Below are 21,164 nucleotides of genomic sequence, written 5' to 3' on the forward strand. Positions count from 1 at the left end.
ATTCAACGTCTAGCCGAGATAGTTATTGTGGCTCCGAGTTTGTGATTGAATTTCAATTATTATTATTATTATTATTATTATTATTATTATTGTATTTCAATTATGTATTGATTTGTTTTTCCAATTCAATTGATTTATCTATATGTTTAGTATAGAAATATTTCAAGTCTAATGAATTTCATTCTTTTACTTTAAACACGTGTATTCAGACTCACATTTATATCAATAAATACTTTTTTTTCCCTAAATCTCGTGTCAATTTCGCACTTTCATTTTATTTATTTTACCCGTATTTAATTTACTCGGATTAACTTAAATAAAAATAATTTATTTAGCAAAGTTTCTGTAAGGGCGCTAGAGGCCTAAGATGGACTTTTTCAATCCTTGCATCCCTTGCCAATCGCTTCATTAGATTTCAAGTTTTGACGCGTAATTCCATAAACTTAACCGTCCATTTTAATTGAGAAATAATTTCTCTGACACGCTCGCATCCTAACCACATGTGGCAATGTTGAAAATTAGCATATTCGTAAAATATCGCTTACACTACCTATGTCATTTCAAAATTTAGTTTAATTAATTCCGTTTTCTTCTACCAAAGAAACTAGTTATGTTTTTAATCATCAAAACGATGTAGTATTATATATGTATTTCTTTTTTTTTTTTTTGGTAGAAATATATGTATTCTTTTGAAATAGTATTATATATCTATTTATTTTTAGAAAATTACTTATATCTTCGTTAGATGAGAAACGACAAAAGCACAATAAACAAAATATAAGGCCCCGTTTGTTTGGGGGGAAATATTGTGTTCTGAAAAATTTTATGCAGGAAAAATATTGTATAGGAAAATAAAATATTTTTCGGTGTTTAGCTATCATATTGGAAAATATTTTCCAACCACTAAAAACGTGAAAAAACACACAAAAAAAAACGTGAAAATTTGTTACAAACACAAAAAGTGGAAAAACACGAAAATGTGAAAAAAATTTAATGTTAAAAACATGAAAAACGTTTTTCACATTTTGGCATTTTTTGTACGTTTTCTCGTGTTATTAACGTTATTGTATTTTTTTGCATTTTTTTTTTCATTTTTTCGTGTTTTCACGTTTAGTTTTTCGTTTTTTCTTTTTTTCACGTTTTTTATTTTCTGCATTTTGTTACTTTTTCGTGTTATTTACGTTTTATGTTTTTGGTATTTTTCACGTTTTTGTGTTTTTTATGTTTTCGTCTTTTCATGTTTTTCACTTATTGTCACGTTTTTGTGTTTTAGCATTTTTTACGTTTTCGTATTTTTTCACGTTTTTGTGTTTTTTGTATTTTTCACGTTTTTGTATAATTCGCGTTTTCTCACTTTTTCGCATTGTTCATGTTTTGTGCTTTTTCAAGTGTTCGCTTTCTTTTTTGCGTTTTTGCGTTTTTCACGTTTGTTCACCTTTTCATGTTTTTACGGGTTTTTTTTCATATTCTCGTGTTTTGTAACGTGTTCACGTTATTCATATTTTTTCATGTTTCATATTTTTGTATTTTTACATTTTTTAACGTTTTGCCCATTTTTCTCTAAACGCGTATGTTTTGGGGAAAATGTTTTACCCTTTTCAAAAGGGTAAAACATTTTTCCTTATTTCTTCCTTCATTTTCCATTGACTTGTCACTTATTTTTCTTTGACTTTTTTCCTGCCCAAACAAACACTGGAAAATTAGAAAAATATTTTCCTGCAGAATATTTTCCCCCAAACAAACAGGACCTAAGAAATAAAACTTCATATAATAATAATAATAATAATAGACAAAACTAATACTAGATTCACGAATGGATGAAAACGACTACAAAAAAACAAAATCATAAAAAGGTATAAAAAAACACAAAACAACAACAAAATATATACTTCTCGTACATTCCAAACATTTTGATCTAAGTCATTTCTTTTGTCACAACCACATAAATTTATTGATTAATGTATAAAATAAACCGTTCCCGCTCTTAGTAAATTCGGAAAAGGTAAACAACAATAAATTACTGTCTTCTTCAATAATCGATAGTATTAAAGCAATACCTAGCTTTTCTTATTCAATAGTACTAAGTTAAACACACTAATCATTGTAATAATGTTTTGAATAATTAATGCATTAGTGATAATCGATATTAAAGCAAGACCTAACTTTTGTTGCATAACCGTTTAGGCCACTTGTCCTAGCAAACTTAAGTTTTTTACACATTTGTTACACATGCCGACTTTGAGTATTTTCTTACGAATGTACAATGTGTTTTTATGGCTTCATCAGAAAAAATTGGACCTATTTCACCTATTCTATACCTATCAATTTAGTTATATAATTCCAATTTTATTTGAGAAACATCATTATTTTATTTATATCTTATTGTTTTCCTATTCTTATTTGGGATAATTACAAATCTAGCCCAATTAAGAGGGGCCTTTTACATCTCTAACTCACTTTGCTTCCATCTTACCAAATTAGACACTTTCAACCATTTTGGACAAAATTACCCTTATTTCTATTCAATCATCGATCTACTTCTGATTCTCCTTCTTCTTCTTCTTCTTCTTCTTCAATTTCTGATACCAATCATTATCGATTTTTGAGATTATTGACGTATTATGTTCAATTTCCAGTAGAAATTGTATGTTTTTAGCTTATACGCTTGTTTTTCTCGTTGGTCTTGCATCTTTCTTCATCTGTAATGGTATCGTTTCAATTTCCTCTATTTTCCACAATTTTTCTCAATTTTCCTCCATTGCTATCGCATTTGTGACGAAATTTGTCGCATTTCGTCACAAATGCGACAAGAGCTGTCGCATTTCGTCACAAATGCGACAAGAGCTGTCGCATTTGCGACGAATGCAACATTTGCGACGAATGCAACATTTACGACGAATGCGACAACTCTTGTCGCATTTGTGACAAAATGCGACAGATCTTGTCGCATTTGTGACGAAATGCGACAAATTTCGTCACAAATGCGACAGCAATGGAGAAAAATTGTGGAAAATAGAGGAAATTGAAACAGATGAAGAAAGAAGCAAGACCAACGAGAAAAGCAAGCGTATAAGCTAAAAACATACCATTTCTATGGGAAATTGAACATAATACGTCAATAATCTCAAAAATCGATAATAATTGGTATCAGAAATTGAAGAAGATGAACCGAAGAAGAAGTTGAAACGAAGAAGAAGAAGAAGAAGAAGAAGAAGAAGAAGAAGCGGAAGAAGCGGAAGAAGAAGAAGAAGAAGAAGATCGATGATTGAATAGAACTAAGGGTAATTTTGTCCAAAATGGTTGAAAGTGTCTAATTTGGTAAGATGGAAGTAAAGTGGGTTAGATATGTAAAAGGCCCCTCTTAATTGGGCTAGATTTGTAATTAGCCCTTTTTATTTTGCTGTAAAGATAAGGGTTAGTGATAACTAAGAATGTTTTTCCAAATATAAAAATAAAATAAATTAGAAATTGGATTTATGGAATGTCATTTCAATAGGATTGTGCACTATTTTGACTTCTAATGGGAGGATTGTGAATGTCGAAATGACGAAAATGACATATGAATGCCGCTTTAACATAAAATTTAATTATAAACAGATTTATTAACTTTGAAAAAGATATATTGTATTGATAAATATATAAATACTCAAAATATTGTAACTGTAAATTGATTCTGAGAATACATTTTCGCGCTGATGTAAAGTAAGAGCAAATGATTGCTTAACTCGATGTTAGATCGATGTTGAAGCGAGATAAATGATAGTCTTTCGGAGCTAATATGGGGTTGAAGATCTTTGGATCTATCAATTTTTGTATAGACTTTAGGTCAGTATTTAAGCTTTGGCTTGATTGGTTGGAGTTGTAATGTAACGCCATGGCCCAATATCATGTAGTTATTGTCCGCTTTGGCCCAAATCCAATACCTTGGGCTTAACGGTTTTAAAACGCGTCTATATGTATTGGATTCCGACCTTACTAATAAAACCATCTCACTATCTCTCTATTTTCAATGTGAGATTCAGTTTATTCATTACCCCATCGCCATCCCTTAATATCACTCCTTACTCAGGTCTTCTACCTCGACGTCACCCACTCCGGATCGGGTCCTTACAGACCCACCAACTTCCACCTGGTTCGTCCTTGAATCATACATCGTACGTAGAGAGTCGGCTCTGATACCAATTGTAACACCGTGGCCCAATATCATATAGACATTGCTTGTTTTGGTCCAAATCCAACACTTTGGGCTTCACGGTTTTAATAGGCATCTACATGCATTGGATTCCCACCTTATTAATAAGCCTCAGTTACTCCCTCTAAATTTTCGATGTGAGATTCAGTTCATTCCTGCCCCATCGCCATCCCTTAAGAGAATGACAGCCACCATATCTCTAGTTTATAATATCGATATGCAATTGGTAAGAGATACTGAGAGATTATCTACTGGGTTTCACATCTCCTTGAGACGCTGGAATAATTCGTATCAGTTGGAAACCGTAATGGTTTGCTAGAATCCACTTACAGTCATTGGGCTTTAGGTCCATGACTGACTGAGAACGGACTCTTAGGATCGTGCACACACAGCTGCATGAATGAAACTTAATTATTAAATACATATATAGTATTTATTCGAAAAGAACGGGTTAATTAATTAACAGTAGGGGACTAATTATAGTTAATTAATAATTTTCTGATGTAATTAATTAATTAATTGATTGATTAGATTGCATAAGATAATTTATTAATGGAACTGATAATACAATTTTAGTTTTTTTGGACCTTAATTGTAATTGTGGACTATTCTGACTAAACCAAATTATTATAATTAAATAAATACTCCAAGGTTTTATTTATGAGATTGTATTAATTAGGGGTCAATTTGTAATAAACCAAAATTACACTAAACCTAGTTAGGAAAGGTATTTAAGGTGCAATTAAAAGAACTATTCTAACCCTAGCCTCACTCTTTAAATTTTGGCCAGCCCCTACTCCCGTAAGCTCGCGATTCCGTTCTTGATTCGGCTATAACATCGTTTTCATTCAGATTGTGTTGATGCACGAGCCTTTTGGAGAATCACGTGACTTGTGGATTTCTTCGGTCGTCTCTAAAAGAGACATAACCCTTAAGTTTCTGATTCTTCTTGATAAAAACGTTTTGAGGTTTAATCTATGGCAATCTAACACGGTCTACGGGTTCTAGAAATTTTAAACGGTAGCTTTTTTCCGCTACACTTTGTTATTTTTCTATGATGAATTCCCAACACATTCATGGATAAAAAATTTGCTTTGACCCATTTGTGGAGACGTAAACAACTTCTACAAGAATGTACTAGTTGTTCTGCGACTTTCGAGAAAGATCCCATGAAGTCTATTCCCCAAACATCGAAGAGCTCGAAAACGAGGATGCCTTGTTGAAGCATCTTATGTTTTTTTGGAGATATTCCTGACTTTTTGACATGCATCACATGTTTTAACATATTCAACTACATCTGTATGTATGGTTGGCCAATAAAATCCACTTTGCAGGAAGTAATGGATTGAAGGATGAACGGTCTTTTTTCAACTTCACAAATATGGTTTCTTCCGATGCCTATAAATAGAAAGTTATGCTGCCATTTTACATGTAACGACCCAGCCACAATGGGTGATGCCCGGATAGAAGGCTTGAGTAAGGAGCGATCACAAGTTTATGATTATCAATCAATGGGTACTTCATTCATGTTTACAACACAAGATATAAATAGAATAAATTAATGCATTTTATTCAAATAACACTTATACAATATATTCCAACAATATACATAATGTTTAATACATAGTCTAGAACCAATGTCTAAGAACTAGGGCACACCAACAAAATGATGCTCGAGTGGTGGTTAAGTTCCTCAAAAAGAACATTTTGACTAGATAGGGTAGCTATAGAGATATCATCAGTGAACGAGGATCCCATTTTTGTAATGGGAAGTTTGATTCTTTGCTACAAAATTATGTTGTATCCCATAAAATGGCAACACCTTACCACCCATAAACAAATGGTCAAGTTGAAATGTCGAATAGAAAATTTAAACAAATTCTCGAAAAAATGGTAGAGATGTCAATAAAAGCTTGGAGCTTAAAACTAGACTATGTTCTATGGGCATATATAACTACTTTTAAAACTCTAATAGGAATGTCCCCTAGCTTTTGGTTTTTGGGAAATTGTGTCATCTACTTGTGGAGCTATAACATAAAGCACACTGAGCCTTAAAATTTTTAAATTTTAACATGTAGGCTTCGAGAGAACTGCGATTGATGCAACTGAACGAGTTAGATGAACTTAATTTCAATTTGTATGAAAATGCGAAGCTATACAAAGAAAGATAGAAGAAATGGCATGATAAATATGTCTAAATAAAGGTTTTCAATAACGGAGATCAAGTTCTTTTATACAACTCGCCAGTGAGATTATTTCTCAGAAAGCTCAAGGGTCGGTGGTTTGACCCTTTTATCATAGAAATTGTTCATTCATCTGGGATGATAGAGATAATGGACTTATGGAGGGGTCCAAAAATTAAATGGATATCATCTCAATCTATTTTCAGAGGAGACTACACAAGAGAGTAACATTTTGTACGCTTTAAAGACGTTTGAGAACGACACAGAGAAAATCAAGCTTTTTCGACTATAAACAAAGCAACCCAATAAGTATTATTATAAACTCATTTGCATCATATTAATTTTTATTTTCATTTATTTTTGTAAATTTTTATGCTTTATTTTGGGTTTTCTATAAATTTATTGTGCGTCGAGTTAAAAAAGTTACAAAAATAAATAAAAAATAAACCCAAAATCCAAAAATATGAAATATAAAATTTCATGGGGAAAACATGCAGTGTGAATTAAGGTTGAGAAATCGAATTTTTGTTTCTCAGCCATACAATATCGAATGTTGACACGTCGTGTGACTTTCCACACATTGTGTCGAACATTCAACACGCTGTGCGAATTAGTATTTGAGAAATAGAAACTATGTTTCTCAGTCACATGAATGTGTCCCCCGTTAACACGCTGTGTGAGCTTCCACCTACGGCATGTAACCCACAACAGTCACTTCGACATGGCATGTGGAATATTCCATACAACATGTCGAGGACCTACAATGATTATGGTTTCGATCTATGGTTTTTTTTTTTTGAAATCCAGCTTCGATTCTGGGTCTACCCTCCGTATTGGGCATATATCTTGCTCCAAATCCAAATCTCGCCCATATCTTTGCCCAACATGCATAGGAAAAGGAAAATTTTGATTAACTTAGAGGATGATTACCTAGAGGTGGTGCCATCGGATATCCTCCACACGAGTAGTATATGTACAAATTCATCTTCGAGGGAACTTGAGACTGATTCCTTGCATGCACTCCCACTCATCTCTCCTTCTGCCATAGGGTAGCTATTCCTGACCTGACAATTGCTTTATCCGTTTTATTCCCTCTAAATCCCTTACTTGCTGTTTCACTCTACCTTGTCACTTTTACTATTTTCGAGGGAGTATTGATTGCTTCCCCCATTCCAAACTGACAGCATGACTTATCAGCGTACCTCACGCTCCCATGTTTTAAAAAATAGGATTTGTAGTGGGAGATGAACTTTGAATACATCAAAATTTGTTAGAGTTTGCCTATTTACATATGTAGTGATAAGTCCTGATGCGAGCTTTATTACCTCTCTTGGTTTCGACTGTATTTCTGCCATAGGGGCTAGAAATGTGTCAGTGTCTTGAGGCCTCATATTTGCCTGCAATCTCCTCATGAGCTGCACCGTATATTCTTTGGTTTCTTCTCTAGCTGAGGTATCATATTCCTCCTGACCCGTGATGTTCTCCACTAGTCCTTCAATTGGCAATTTTCCTTTGCCCTTCACGAGATCTTCGTCCGTCATGTTCATCTTTGGAGTCGATATATCCATTGTTGAATCTCAGCTTCACACTCACCACATCAATTGATGTATACCAGAAATTTTAGAATAGATCTAGAACTATACCAAAAATGTTTGGAGTAGAATTTGAATATGACAACCTTTACCCTTCTTCGTAACTCTCAATAATCTGTAAAATAGAGGAGTTGCCGGTTCACTGGTATAAACACTCCAACGTTCAAGTCGGTACGTATAAAATATATTTTTTTGAACTTTTTTAATATGTAAATAAAATAAATAATGCATTCTTTAGTTAACAACATAACCTAATTCGCTAAAAAAAACATAAGCTATTAAATTCAACCTCAATCAAAGAGGATCCAAATCCGCAATACAATGATAATGATATTAATTCACCAAGTCAATGCAAGTATGAAATGCTTTTCCATTAGTTATGATAAGAAGATTTACGCAGCAAAAATATAAATAATGTTATATTATGTACAAAACCATTTTCGCAAAAAATTGAATTTTGTGGGCAACTTTTTCGGGTAAAATACACCCATGGCCACTAAACTTTACTATTTCAACATTATGGTCACTGAACCTCAATCTTTAATAGTATGGCTACCGAACTTTACACTTTTTAATACCAGTGGCAACTCAACACCTCCAAACGACCATTGACGGTCTCAAAATAAAAAATTCGAAGAGTTATTGATATTATAAAGAACTTTAATTCTTGAAAATTTTAATTTTTAGGTCATTTAGGTATTGTTTGGTTAGGAGAGAGAAAGTCCCAAAAAATGTGATTTCATGGTAAATGTAGTTCTGAACAACTTTAATTCTTGAATATTTTCATTTTGGGGTTGTTAACGGTCATTTTGAGGAGTTAGTTAAAATTGAGTGGCCACCGATGTTAAAAAGTGTAAAGTTCAGTTTACATACTGGCCCTGTTTGGGAATTAGCTGTTAGCTGTTAGCTGATTACATTAGCCGATTTGACTAGCTGATTTGATTAGCTTTTTGTGTAGACCTGTTTGGTAAAAATTAGCTGATTGATAATAGCGGTTTGTGCAAAAAGACGAATAAATGCATTAATTTTGGCGCAGGAGAAGAGGGAGTCTATCTATTAGGGTTAAAGAAGTCCATTAGTTTTAATATCGTAAAACGCTAATTGAAAAAGCTCCTTTTAAGAGCTTTTTTCTAAATTAGCGTTTTCACCCTAAAACTCTCTCCCAAACCTCTCTCCACCAAACACTCCAATTAGCGGTTTCAGTGGTCAAACCTCTAAAGTTGGTCAAAACCGCTCTTTTTATCCCAAAACGCTCTTTATCAAACAGGGCCACTGTTAAGAATTGAAGTTCAATGGCCATAATGTTAAAATGTGTAAAGTTTACTGACTATGAGTGTAATTTACCCTAACTTTTTCACAACAAGAGATAGATGGGCGTTTCAAAAACAAAAAAGAAATATTAATAGTATTAAAAAAGAAGAAAACAAAATAATAGCGGTGGAGGAGTGCTTACCTGCCTCTTTTGCCAATATTTTCTGTCAATTTGCTGTCATATTTCTTTTAAAAGTGATCTCATTAATCTCTCTTTTGTCAATTTAAACTATATTATTCTACTTATACTATAAAGTACACTGCTCAATATCTCGCATTTCAAAGCATTATAAGCTTTAATTAGTCATTAATTTAATCAATTTTGAATCACAAATTTAACTTTAATGACGACTCTCACATGTGAATGCATATTTTAATAATTTGCTTTGGATTTATGAATAATTTCAGCTCCGTTAGTGGCTTCAAAATTAGAGCAATACTTTATTGTAAACTTTTTTTTTTCCTTGAAAAGGGAAGTTTAGAGCAGTAGTTGACAAAGTCAAAAAATGGATAAAAATTATGATATATATATATGATATTTTCTATAAGCTGTAAGCACGTAATATTTTATTTTTATTATTTTGTCTCTAGGGGAAATAATAATAATAAAAAAGTTTAATTGAACACAAGAAATATCTGCATGAATCTTTCAAATAAATAAATATCTTCATCAATTGACTCGATCTACAACTTAAATTATCAATATAAATTTAAATTTCAAAATAAAAAAAATCAACTTGATTAATCTCTTTCAAACAATTCTGAGAAACTAATTTATCAATATGTAATTAATATTTCAAATATTATTATTAATTAATTAAAGATGATCTAAGTAAAAATGTTAAAAAATAAATAAATCTTAAAAGTATTAGACCAACCTTGAAACAATTAATCAAAAAGATTATTTAAGGATAACGATGAATCTAGCTCGTTATTTCCACGTCATTTACACATCAGGTTAACATCTTACTAGTAATAGATTAAAAATATATATATTATGTGTACAGGGTCGAATATAGAATTAATCCACTAAATAGGCCGATCTTATACATGCACGCGTAAAAAAAATCCTAAATCGAATTTATTCAAATTCTTTTTCCATATATATAAATGTTATCATCTAAATAACCCATAACAAATATTTACATACCAATGTAAAACTTATCAAAATTAAATTAAATTTGAGTTACAAAATTGTGTTGTTTCAAACAAACATATAGAAATTGATCACATAGCATATATTAATCAAGTTGAATTTTATAATTAAATACAAACTTAATGAGTTAATTAACCACTCCGAACTTTAATTTATCAGAAATATGAGGCTGAAACCATCAATAAGAGGATAGTTCCAACGGTTAGGGGCGAAAACCATCTATGATAGTGGTGGTTCTTGACGGCCACCCAGACTCCTTTGTCTCCACCGTTACATATGAAAAAATATAAATAAAATAAATTCAAATATTATCATGGGTATATTCTCCTTTTTAAGATTTTGTCACGTATACATATTTTTGATATGTTATGAAATAAATGATAACACGACGCACATGTGAAATAAAAATAACAAGAGTAATAATACATAGAAGTATCTATTATAATTAGTAAAAATTGGCTCAATTTAGGAATAAAAATAGCCCAAATTTTAATTTTTAATAAAATTGATGGTACGTCCTAAATAACAACTCATAAGTTGATAAGAGAGTATTTAATAGACGTGAGTTTACACTAGAGGTGGTTGGGGACAAATTCTCCTATAAAAGGCAAGAACAACCTCCCACAAATCTCATAAACCCAAAAAAACAAAGAGAGAAGAAGGAAAACATGGAATCAGAAAAAGAAACAGTAGTAGTTGAATCTGAGAAATCAAATAAGAAAAACCTCCCTAATTTCTTCCAATCCATCAATCTCAAACATGTCAAACTCGGCTACCATTACTTAGTCTCCAACGCCATGTACCTCCTCTTCATCCCAATCCTCGCCCTCATTTTCGCCCATCTCTCAACCCTCACTCACCAAGATCTATCCACTCTCTGGAACCAACTCCGATTCAACATCCTCACTGTAATCACCTGTACTGCTTTCCTAGTCGTCATCATCACCGTCTACGTCATGAGTTTACCCCGAAACGTCTACTTGCTCGACTTCTCCTGCTTCAAACCCGACCCGGTTCATAAAGTAACCAAACAGCGTTATATGCAACTCTGTAAAGAGAGCGGGATTTTCACCGAGGAAACTTTGGGGTTTAAAAAGAGAATCCTCGAGAAATCTGGCTTCGGTGATATGACTTATGGACCCCACGGGTTAATGCATATTCCGATTAACATGTCGTTGCCGGAGGCTAGGAAAGAGACGGAGATGGTTATGTATGGAGCTATTGATCAACTTTTGGGAAAAACAGGGGTGAAACCGAGAGAAATTGGAATTCTAGTGGTGAATAGTAGTTTGTTCAATCCGGTGCCGTCTCTTTCAGCTATGATTGTTAATCGGTATAAGCTTAGAGGTAATATCTTGAGTTATAATCTCGGTGGTATGGGATGCAGCGCTGGCCTTATTTCCGTTGATCTCGCCAAAGACCTGTTACAGGTTTGTTATTTTTATTTTATTTATTTGATTAATTTATTTATTTTGTCGCTTTTTCACCATTTTTGAAAATTAAAATAATAAAGTAACAGTAAAAGGGTAAAATAGGCAGGAGGAGGTTAGGATACTTTTGTTTTTATTGTTTTAAAGAATTCAAAGATGAAATGATAGCTAAATGTGACCTGGTAGATAGTATCAAGGACTCTCTCTCTCTTTAATACTTTTTAAATTGCAGATCGGTCGACCAATTTTTATTAATTAATTAATTTAAAAAAAAAAGTGTAGATTTACGAAACTTTTGGTTTTTTCGAATTTTAGGAATCTTTTGGATTTGTGACGTTGAGGATTATCAGATTGTAATTGCATACACTGTACCTGTAACTAAAAAGATACTGTAGCTAGATATCAACATTAATACTAGTTGAGAATGTTTGACCTATATTTTGTTTATATCTAACATTTTAGTAATTTTTACAATTGAAACCATCAGATATTTTTTTTTATTTATCAATTTTTAGAATTTTAGTTTTTTTTTCATCAATTAAGTTTGAAATGTAAAAATAATATTGTTTTTTAAGTGAGGTTAAATATTCTCTTTTTATGCAATGAAGCTAACATTGTACTTTTTCTCTTTACCAAATTTAATGCTGGCAGTTACATATTTACTTAGCTAGGAACTCAAAATGTGAGACTCAGGACCGTCTTAAATATTTTTGGGACCTATGCTAAATGAAAAATTGGACTCTATTCATTAAAAAAATTAATACTTTTAACTTAATTTTTAACATATAAAAATAATTAAATTAGATATTGTATAATAATAATTAAAAAAAAATTGGACCCCTTAAGACTCTTCAAGCGTTAATTTTCTGGATAAGTTAACATCTATTTAATTTTTCACATAATAATTAATAACAATAATATATTTAGATTTCTATAATAAAAAAAATTGGACCCTCTTAAATTTGAGGTTAGGCGGGGGAGAGCTCATTGTACACCCTTCTGATACTCCCCTGGTGAGACTATTGTTTGTTTGTTTTAGCTAATAAATGTTGAGAAACAACTCACCTTTGTGTTTCTTAACAATGAAGTATTAATTTTAAAAAAAAATGAAGTAGTAATTAGATTATTATTAATTTAAATTTACTACTTTTAAATATTATAAATTATTTAGGAGTATTTACATTAATATTGAGAACAAGCTCTTAAAAGTGAATTTTCAATACAAAATATCACATACAATTAAAAAAAAACAATAGCCTTAAACAACAAATAAAGTAGTAATAAAGGATTTAATGTGATAAATTAGAAAATTAGAGCTCAATACATAAAAATGGAAAAGATTAGAACTTAACATGCTTCTTTACTAAAAAAAAAACAACAAAAAGTTTAAATTGTTAGCCTCCTGAATTTGATAAAAAAAATAATAATTGACTCTCTAAATTTATAGTGATTTATTGATTAATTTTTTAAAAAAAGATTTATTGAAGTCATATATGGTTATGGACCAATCAATTTTTAGAACCAAATTAAAGCTATGGATATATTAAGCCCACCAAAATAATACTCCATTAATTGAAAATGAAAAGCAGGAACCATCACATAAAAGTACTATTATTGACCATTATTTAATGCAATCTTTATTAAAATCCCAAAAATTCATGATAGGGATTATGTCCGATTTTGCATATAATTATGATTCATTAACTACGGTCAATTCATGGTTTTGGTAATTAATGTATTCGCAATTAATTTTGTAGGGTACCCCAAATTCTTACGCCTTGGTTGTTAGCACAGAAAACATCACCCGCAATTGGTATACAGGCAACGAGCGCCCTATGCTCGTAACTAACTGCCTCTTCCGCGTCGGAGCTGCCGCTATTCTCCTCACCAATCGCTCCTCCGATCGCCGCCGTTCAAAGTACAAGCTCATCCACACTGTACGGACCAACAAAGGTGCAGACGACAAGTGCTACAACTGCGTCATCCAACAAGAAGATCAGAATCAAGTCGTCGGCGTCTCGCTCTCGAAAGATCTCATGGCAGTCGCCGGTGAAGCTCTGAAAGCGAATATCACAACGCTCGGTCCGTTAGTCCTCCCGATCTCCGAACAATTGCTGTTTTTAGCAACATTGATCGGAAAAAAGCTGTTGAAGATGAAAATAAAGCCGTACATTCCCGATTTCAAATTAGCTTTTGAGCATTTCTGCATTCACGCCGGAGGAAGAGGCGTTTTGGATGAACTTGAGAAACACCTTGAGCTGAGTCCATGGCATATGGAGCCGTCGAGGATGACGTTGTACAGATACGGGAATACGTCGAGCAGTTCTTTGTGGTATGAATTGGCGTATTCGGAAGCTAAAGGTCGGATTAAGAAAGGAGATAGAGTTTGGCAGATCGGATTTGGTTCAGGATTTAAGTGCAATAGTGCTGTTTGGCGGGCGATTAGGAGTATTAATCCGGCGGAGGAGAAGAACCCTTGGATGGATGAGATTGATGATTTTCCGGCTCATATACCTAAAGTTTCACCCATAGATTTTACACCTTAAATGTTAATTTGGCATTTATGTACCTGTTCTAGAATTAATTAATGACTTATTCTGGGTTTTAATAAGCCTATTTTGATGCCCCTCTTATGTGTAAAATCTCTTTCAATTAGAAGAGAGAATATCATGTCGTAAAATACCTTATAGACATAATTAATTTTTCAAAATGCTTTCTTGTGTTCTAGAATTAATTAGGGATATATATTTTAGCTTTTCAGAGAAGTGTTTAACTTTCCACAGTAAATATAGAATTTGGTTAGACTTACATAATAATAATATTTTTTTTATGGAAACAAATGCTTTTTGGAGCTTTTTGCGAAAAATGAATTTTTGTTCTTTGTATTTATTTAATATTAATAAAAAAAATTTCACAAAATACATTTCTCCTTTAATGTTTGTTTGTATGTCTATAATATTATTGCCGAAATAATAAGGTTTTTACTTCATTCAATAAATAATTATTTAAATTATTTTTATTAATTTGTGTATTATCGATTTTTTTTTATAAATTATTTTTTTGAATAATTTAAAACATATCCATTATAGATATTTGGGTAAGTAATTTATTAGTCTTAGTCTTTGATTTTTGTTCTATTCAACATTTTAGTTTTTCACTTATGTGAATGATTAAACAATTTAATCTCTTTTTAAGGAACTACACCATTGAATATAAAAAAAGTTGAAGACTAAACAATGTATTATTAACATATGAGGACTAAACAATATATTAGATAAAATTGTAGGGATTAATAAATTATTTACCTTAAAAATTTTACATACTCACATCAATAACTAATCACATTTTACCAAATATTAATAACCAATCAATTAGTAATAACAACTACAACAACAACAGTTATTAACTAACAATCAAATCAAACAGATCCTAAAAGTTCTCAAAAGGCTAATGATCATCCGAATTAATAATAAAATTTCATGGTCTCCGATGTAAGGAAAACAAAATACAAATGGTGCTAACTCTATTTTAGCAGTAGCTTTTACAGTATTGAACTCACTCTTTGGAAAAGCATGAAATTATAACAGTAAACAACATACAAACCAAATGGGTCTAAAAGGTGGAGCCATAAATAAAAGTTATATTAAATAGAAAATGTTTAATAAATGTTTATCATTACAATTTACAGAAGGCTTTAAAATTTAAATTATTTAGTAGCTAGAAAGGAGATTCATCTTTATAGGTAATGAGTATATAATATAACAGCATCAGCATGCTTAAAATTATCCATTTGCATGTGAATCATTCATCAATTATTTTGATCCAATTATCATTTCCACCAAAATATATCTACATTAATTTATTTGCAAATAATTTTTAAGGGTATTAATTATTTAGTTTTTCAATTATTGTGTATTTCATTAATAACAAAATACCCTTTAATATTTTCAAATCTCTAACATTGGATCCAAAGAGTTGCTACACTTAAAATTTTAAAAGTAGAACTGAAAATGGATTCGAATTCATCTGTTAAAAAAAATTAAACCTGTAACATTTGGTAAACAAAAACTCTCTTTAATAAAATATTTATAACAAAATTAGAAGCTCCATGATGTCTTTCGCCATTCTGTCTTTCGCCATGTTTTGGCTTTACGGTCTTGGGTTCCAAATTTTAATCCTCATGATTCTACTGTTAACAGGATTTTGACTTGGGTTAGGTTTCCGGGCCTTCCCATTGAGTATTACAGTGAGAAATTCCTAAGCAAAATAGGAGGCATGGTTGGGAAGGTCCACCATGTGGATAAGACTACTATTGGTGCCATTAGGGGCAAGTTTGCTAGGGTTTGTGTGAATGTGGATCTTGCGAAACCCTTATTATCTAAGTTCTGTGTTCAGAACAAGGTGTTCTTTATCGAATATGAAGGCTTACATAACATTTGTTATGATTGTGGCATTTATGGTCATTCTCAGGAAGGTTGCCCCAAAAGGAAGAGGGTTTTGAAGGAGACTGTTATGGAGAGTGGGAGTAATTCTGTAAGTAACCAAGGGAATGAAGGAAACTTCGGTCCTTGGATGGTAGCTAAACGGACTACTCGTCGTAGAACTCAGCCTCCTATTGTGCAGAATCTTCCTCCTGATATTATCAAGAAGGGGAATTCCTCTCTTACTAAGCCTATTGCTGCCCCTAGTGTGAAGGAGAAGCCTATCCCCAAAGCTAGGGAGGAGGCTGGTACCAGCTTAGCTCTTAGGTCTGGCTCTAGGTTTGGTGCTCTATCTATTGAAGACGGTCATGAGCCTGTCGAGGGAGATGAGCTTATGGAGCACAGTATGTCGGGTCTGGAGTCTGTTGTGTCTTCTGAGCTAGTGGTTGATTCTGTTAATCCCCTCTTTGCTTCCAAGAATGAAGCTCAGGGGGGTCCCCTGGTTCAGGCGGCCCGAAAGATGAAGGAGACTAATGAGGGTAGGTCTTCTATTCTTAGTGGTGATCCTGGAATTGGGAATCCAATGGGGGTTATTAAACCTGGCTTGAAAAAGCCAAAGGGCAAACAAAAAAGCATCCAGAATTCCTTGGCTTTTTCAGAGAAGAGGGGCCCTGCGGGTACCTCGGTGAGGCTCTCAGGAGCCCCTAGTAAATACCTGGCTTAGGAAGGTTGGTGCGGTCAGTCTCCTCATTTCTATGGACTTGTTGTGCTGGAATGTTAGGGGTGCGGCTAGCAAAGCTACCCGTATCCATATTAATGACCTTATTAAACAGTTTAATCCCTCGTGTTTTGCTTTACTGGAAACTAAGATTAGTGGAGAGAAAGCAGATGAGGTGGTTAATAAGTTTAAGAACTGGAGGTGTGTTAGATCGGAGGCTACTGGCCGAGCTGGTGGGATCTGGCTTTTCTGGAGGCCAGATCGGATTCATTTTGATGTTATTAGTATCGATAAGCAGTTCATTCACTGTAAAGTGAGCATTTCTGGTATCACTCCCTTCCTGACTACCCTTGTGTATGCTGATCCTATCTTAGTTAATCGCAAACGGCTGTGGGAGGTTCTCTTTTCGATGAGTGGCAGCATCTCTAAGCCCTGGTTTATTGCTGGTGACTTTAATGATATCGGCCTTATGAGTGACCAGAGAGGAGGTTCCAATCATTATGTTAATCGCTGTCTTCACCATAAAAATAATATGGATTTATGTGGGCTTTCCGACTTGGGGGCGTCGGGTCATAGATTCACTTGGAAACGCAATAGTACCTTTGTTCGTTTGGACAAGGTCTATGCTAATGTGTCTGCCCTGACTTCTTTCCCTGAGTGTTCTGTTTTAAATCTTCCGTTCCGTCATTCGGACCATTGCCCTATTTTGTTTAGACTTTTGAGAGGCAACCGCCCTAGGGGGAAGAGACCGTTCCGGTACCAGCTGGCTTGGGAGTCCCATCCTAAGTTTAAGGAGTTCGTCCAAGATAATTGGAAACCTCATTCGAATGTCCTGCAAGCTGCTGAAGGGTTCAGGAATAATGTGCTTGGTTGGAATAGGAATGTCTTTGGGCACATTATTAGAAGAAAGAATAAGTTGTTAAGAAGGATGGAGGGCGTTCAGCGTAGGTTGGATGTGAGGTTTGATCACAGTTTAGATGGCCTCCTTAGAACCCTTCAGAAGGAGCTGGAAGCTGTGCTTAGGCAGGAGGAGCTTCTCTGGTTCCAGAAGTCTAGGAAATCCTGGATTAGAGATGGGGATCGTAATACCAGGTACTTCCATCTGTCCACTATGATCAGGAGGTAGAGGAATAGAATTGAGGCTATCAAGGATTCTAATGGGGAGTGGGTGTATGAAGATGAGGCGATTCGGAATTTGGCTCTGGAGTTCTATAAGGAGCTTTTCAAAGAGGATCCTGTCCAGCTGGAGAGGGCTCACTCTGTTGCTACCTTTCCTTTGATCAGTAAGGATATCAGTCAGAGTGCCTTTCTTCCTATTTCCCGAAAAGAGATTGACCATGCCATCTTCATCATTGGGGCGTCTAAAGCGCCTGGTATTGATGGTCTTCCTGCTGGCTTCTACCACAAGCACTAGGGTGTTGTGAAGGAGGGTATCTATGATTTTATCATAGGAGTGTTCAATGGGTCTAAGGATATTGAGCTGGTTAATAGAACTCTCCTGGTCCTTATTCCAAAAATTGATAAGCCTTCTTCCTTTTTGCATATGAGACCCATCAGTCTTTGTAATGTTCTCTACAAGACGATTACAAAGATTGTGGCTAATAGAATCCGGGACATTCTTCCGATGATCATTTATCAGAATCAGGGTAGCTTTGTTCCCGGTAGACAAATGATGGACAATGTGGTGATTGCCCAAGAAATGGTGCATACTATGAAGATTAGGAAAGGAAAGAAAGGCATTGTGGCTCTTAAGCTAGATTTGGAGAAGGCCTATGATCGCATCAACTGGAATTTCCTGATGGAGAGTCTGGAGAGAGCTAGGATTCCGGACAGTTGGAGAAAGCTTATTAAGGTTTGCATTACTTCTCCTGTGTTTCAGGTTATGGTAAATGGGGATATGTCGGAGGAGTTCTCTCCGGGTCGGGGCATCCGTCAGGGTGATCCTATGAGCCCCTTCCTTTTCGTTATTGCTATGGAGAGGCTTTCCCACCTTATTCAAGATGCCATTGATATTGGGAGTTTCCACCATGTGGCCATCAACAGCTTCTGTCCCCAGGTGACTCACTTATTCTTTGTTGACGATGTCCTTATCTTTCTGGAAGGTATGGAGGAGCAGTTGAGTGTCATTATGGATATTCTGGATTGTTTTTGTTCGGCCTCTGGTCAGAGACTTAATATCCAGAAGTTTAGGATGATGTGCTCTAAGAATATGAATCCGAGAATTTGTAAAAGATTAAGTGATTTGTCTGGTATTCCTCTTACTAATTCTATTGGGAAGTATCTGGGTATTCCCCTCCACAGTGAGAGAGTGTCTAAAGTTTCCTTTAAAGAGACTTTGGACAAAGCCAATACAAGGTGTGCCACGTGGAAAGCCAAGACTCTCTCCCTCGCTGGCCGCCTGATTTTAATTCAATCGGTGAATTGTGCAGCTCCCAACCACATCATGCAGGCTTGTCAGCTTCCGGATCCTGTGCTTAATGATCTTGATAAGATTAACCGGAGGTTCCTGTGGGGGGAAGCGGCGGAGGGAAGAAAGATCCATCTGGTGCCTTGGAGTGAGGTTTGTCAGCCCAAAGATTCAGGTGGTTTGGGCATTAGGAAAGCTAAGGATAGTAATAAGGTTTTATTAATGAAACTCCTTTGGCGTATGTGGCAATGCCCCTCCTCTCTCTGGGTTCGCCTTCTTTGTGGTAAGTATCGAAAAGATAAGATCTTCGGGGGCCCTAAAGAGAGAGTTATCAATTGTTCCTTCCTCTGGAAAGGGCTTAGCGCCGTATTTGCTGAGTTCTGCTCGGGGGTTGGTCTGGAGGTGGGTAATGGTAAGTCCATTAGCTTCTGGTTTGATACCTGGATTGGGGATAAACCTTTAGTGGATGTGTGTACTTCCCCCCCGCCTAGTGATATCCACAATTGGAGGTTAGCCGATGTGGTGGACTCTGAAGGGGACTGGATTTGGCCTAAGTTTGATTCTTTCTTTAGCCTTGAGACTCTCCTTAGAATTAGAGGAGTGAAGGTGAGTAATCAAGAGGAAGATATGGATAGGCATTGCTGGGCGCTGACTAACAATGGAGTTTATTCTTGCAAATCTGCCTTTGAAGCTTTTTCCCTTAACAGGACTGTTATTCCCTCTAGGGCTGGGCACAGTTCGGTCCAAGTCGAGGATTCATGAATCTCCAATATTGGATTGAAATTCGGAGATTAATAAAAGGAAATCTCCAGGATTGGATTGAAAGAATAAATCTCCAGAATTGAATTGCCCTAAAATTTCAGTCCAGTCCAGTTCGGGGATTCGGAGATTCGGTTCCGGTCCAATCCAATATAATTTTTCGGTGATTCGGATAAATATCTAATAGTTTAAGTCCTAAAAAATAAATTAAAAATTTAATTTACAAGATAATAAAATATAAAATTTTATTATCTTACATAACTTGAAATAAATTATATTTTTTTAGGAAGTAAACAAGATTCATTAAAAGTTACAGTAGACAACAAGGCTAAAAAAAACCCACAAAATCAAAGTTACAAAATAACAAATCCATAAAAAGAAACAACCTTTAATTCAAAAAAGACAACACTTCATTAGCAAGATCTCTCTAATCATCATCCCAATTTGTAATTGAATCTTCTTAATACAACAAATTCAAAGCAAATGTAGTAAAAGCCAAACATCAACCTAAATATATAAAATTTACCATATTAGTGAATCAACAAATGTTAAATTAATTAGCTTTCACTTCAATAAAATTAATCAACACACTAGCAAAAAGTAAAGGAAAAAAATATGCTTACCAAAGTGCGTTTGATTCGGTTAAAAAAACCTTAGATATACAATTGAGGATTTTCATGATATTTATTGTAATCTCTATTCTTTTCTTCAGTGATATTTCACAATCACTTGAAAAACAAGATGTCATTGACAATTATGAATTCTTAACAAGTGATCAACAATCTGCTTTTAATAGAGAAGTTGCCCACTTTCTAATTATTCACAGAAGATTTGGATGATCAAATTTCTTTGATTCTTGGTTATCTGACTAAGGGCGGATGGGGTAGGCAATGATAGCTGCATTTCTATAGGTTCAATTCATCAATATCGGTATCTCAGTCACAGATTGATGTTGTCCTCCCTTGGCAGATTAAGCAAAGCTTTTTCAGCTATAA

The 21,164-nt window shown here is 34.2% G+C and overlaps 1 protein-coding gene across 1 annotated transcript; it reads left to right on the plus strand.

Moving 5' to 3' along the window:
* The first annotated feature begins 11,018 nt into the window (after positions 1 to 11,018).
* Positions 11,019 to 14,574, plus strand: LOC136219644 (3-ketoacyl-CoA synthase 11-like). The gene is made up of 2 exons (XM_066007121.1): positions 11,019 to 11,864; positions 13,622 to 14,574. Exons 1-2 carry the CDS (start codon positions 11,103 to 11,105, stop codon positions 14,408 to 14,410), a joined length of 1,551 nt encoding a protein of 516 aa, XP_065863193.1. The 5' UTR covers positions 11,019 to 11,102; the 3' UTR covers positions 14,411 to 14,574.
* The last annotated feature ends 6,590 nt before the right edge of the window (positions 14,575 to 21,164 follow it).

The sequence above is a fragment of the Euphorbia lathyris genome, chromosome 2 (assembly GCF_963576675.1).
Source record: "Euphorbia lathyris chromosome 2, ddEupLath1.1, whole genome shotgun sequence".
Taxonomy (NCBI): Eukaryota; Viridiplantae; Streptophyta; class Magnoliopsida; order Malpighiales; family Euphorbiaceae; genus Euphorbia; species Euphorbia lathyris.

Bases quoted from the DNA above. Each gene is read 5' to 3' on its own strand.
- LOC136219644 (XM_066007121.1), top strand. From the start codon at position 11,103: ATGGAATCAGAAAAAGAAACAGTAGTAGTTGAATCTGAGAAATCAAAT. The intron at 11,865-13,621 runs GTTTGTTATTTT...TTAATTTTGTAG, and splicing joins TCGCCAAAGACCTGTTACAG to GGTACCCCAAATTCTTACGC.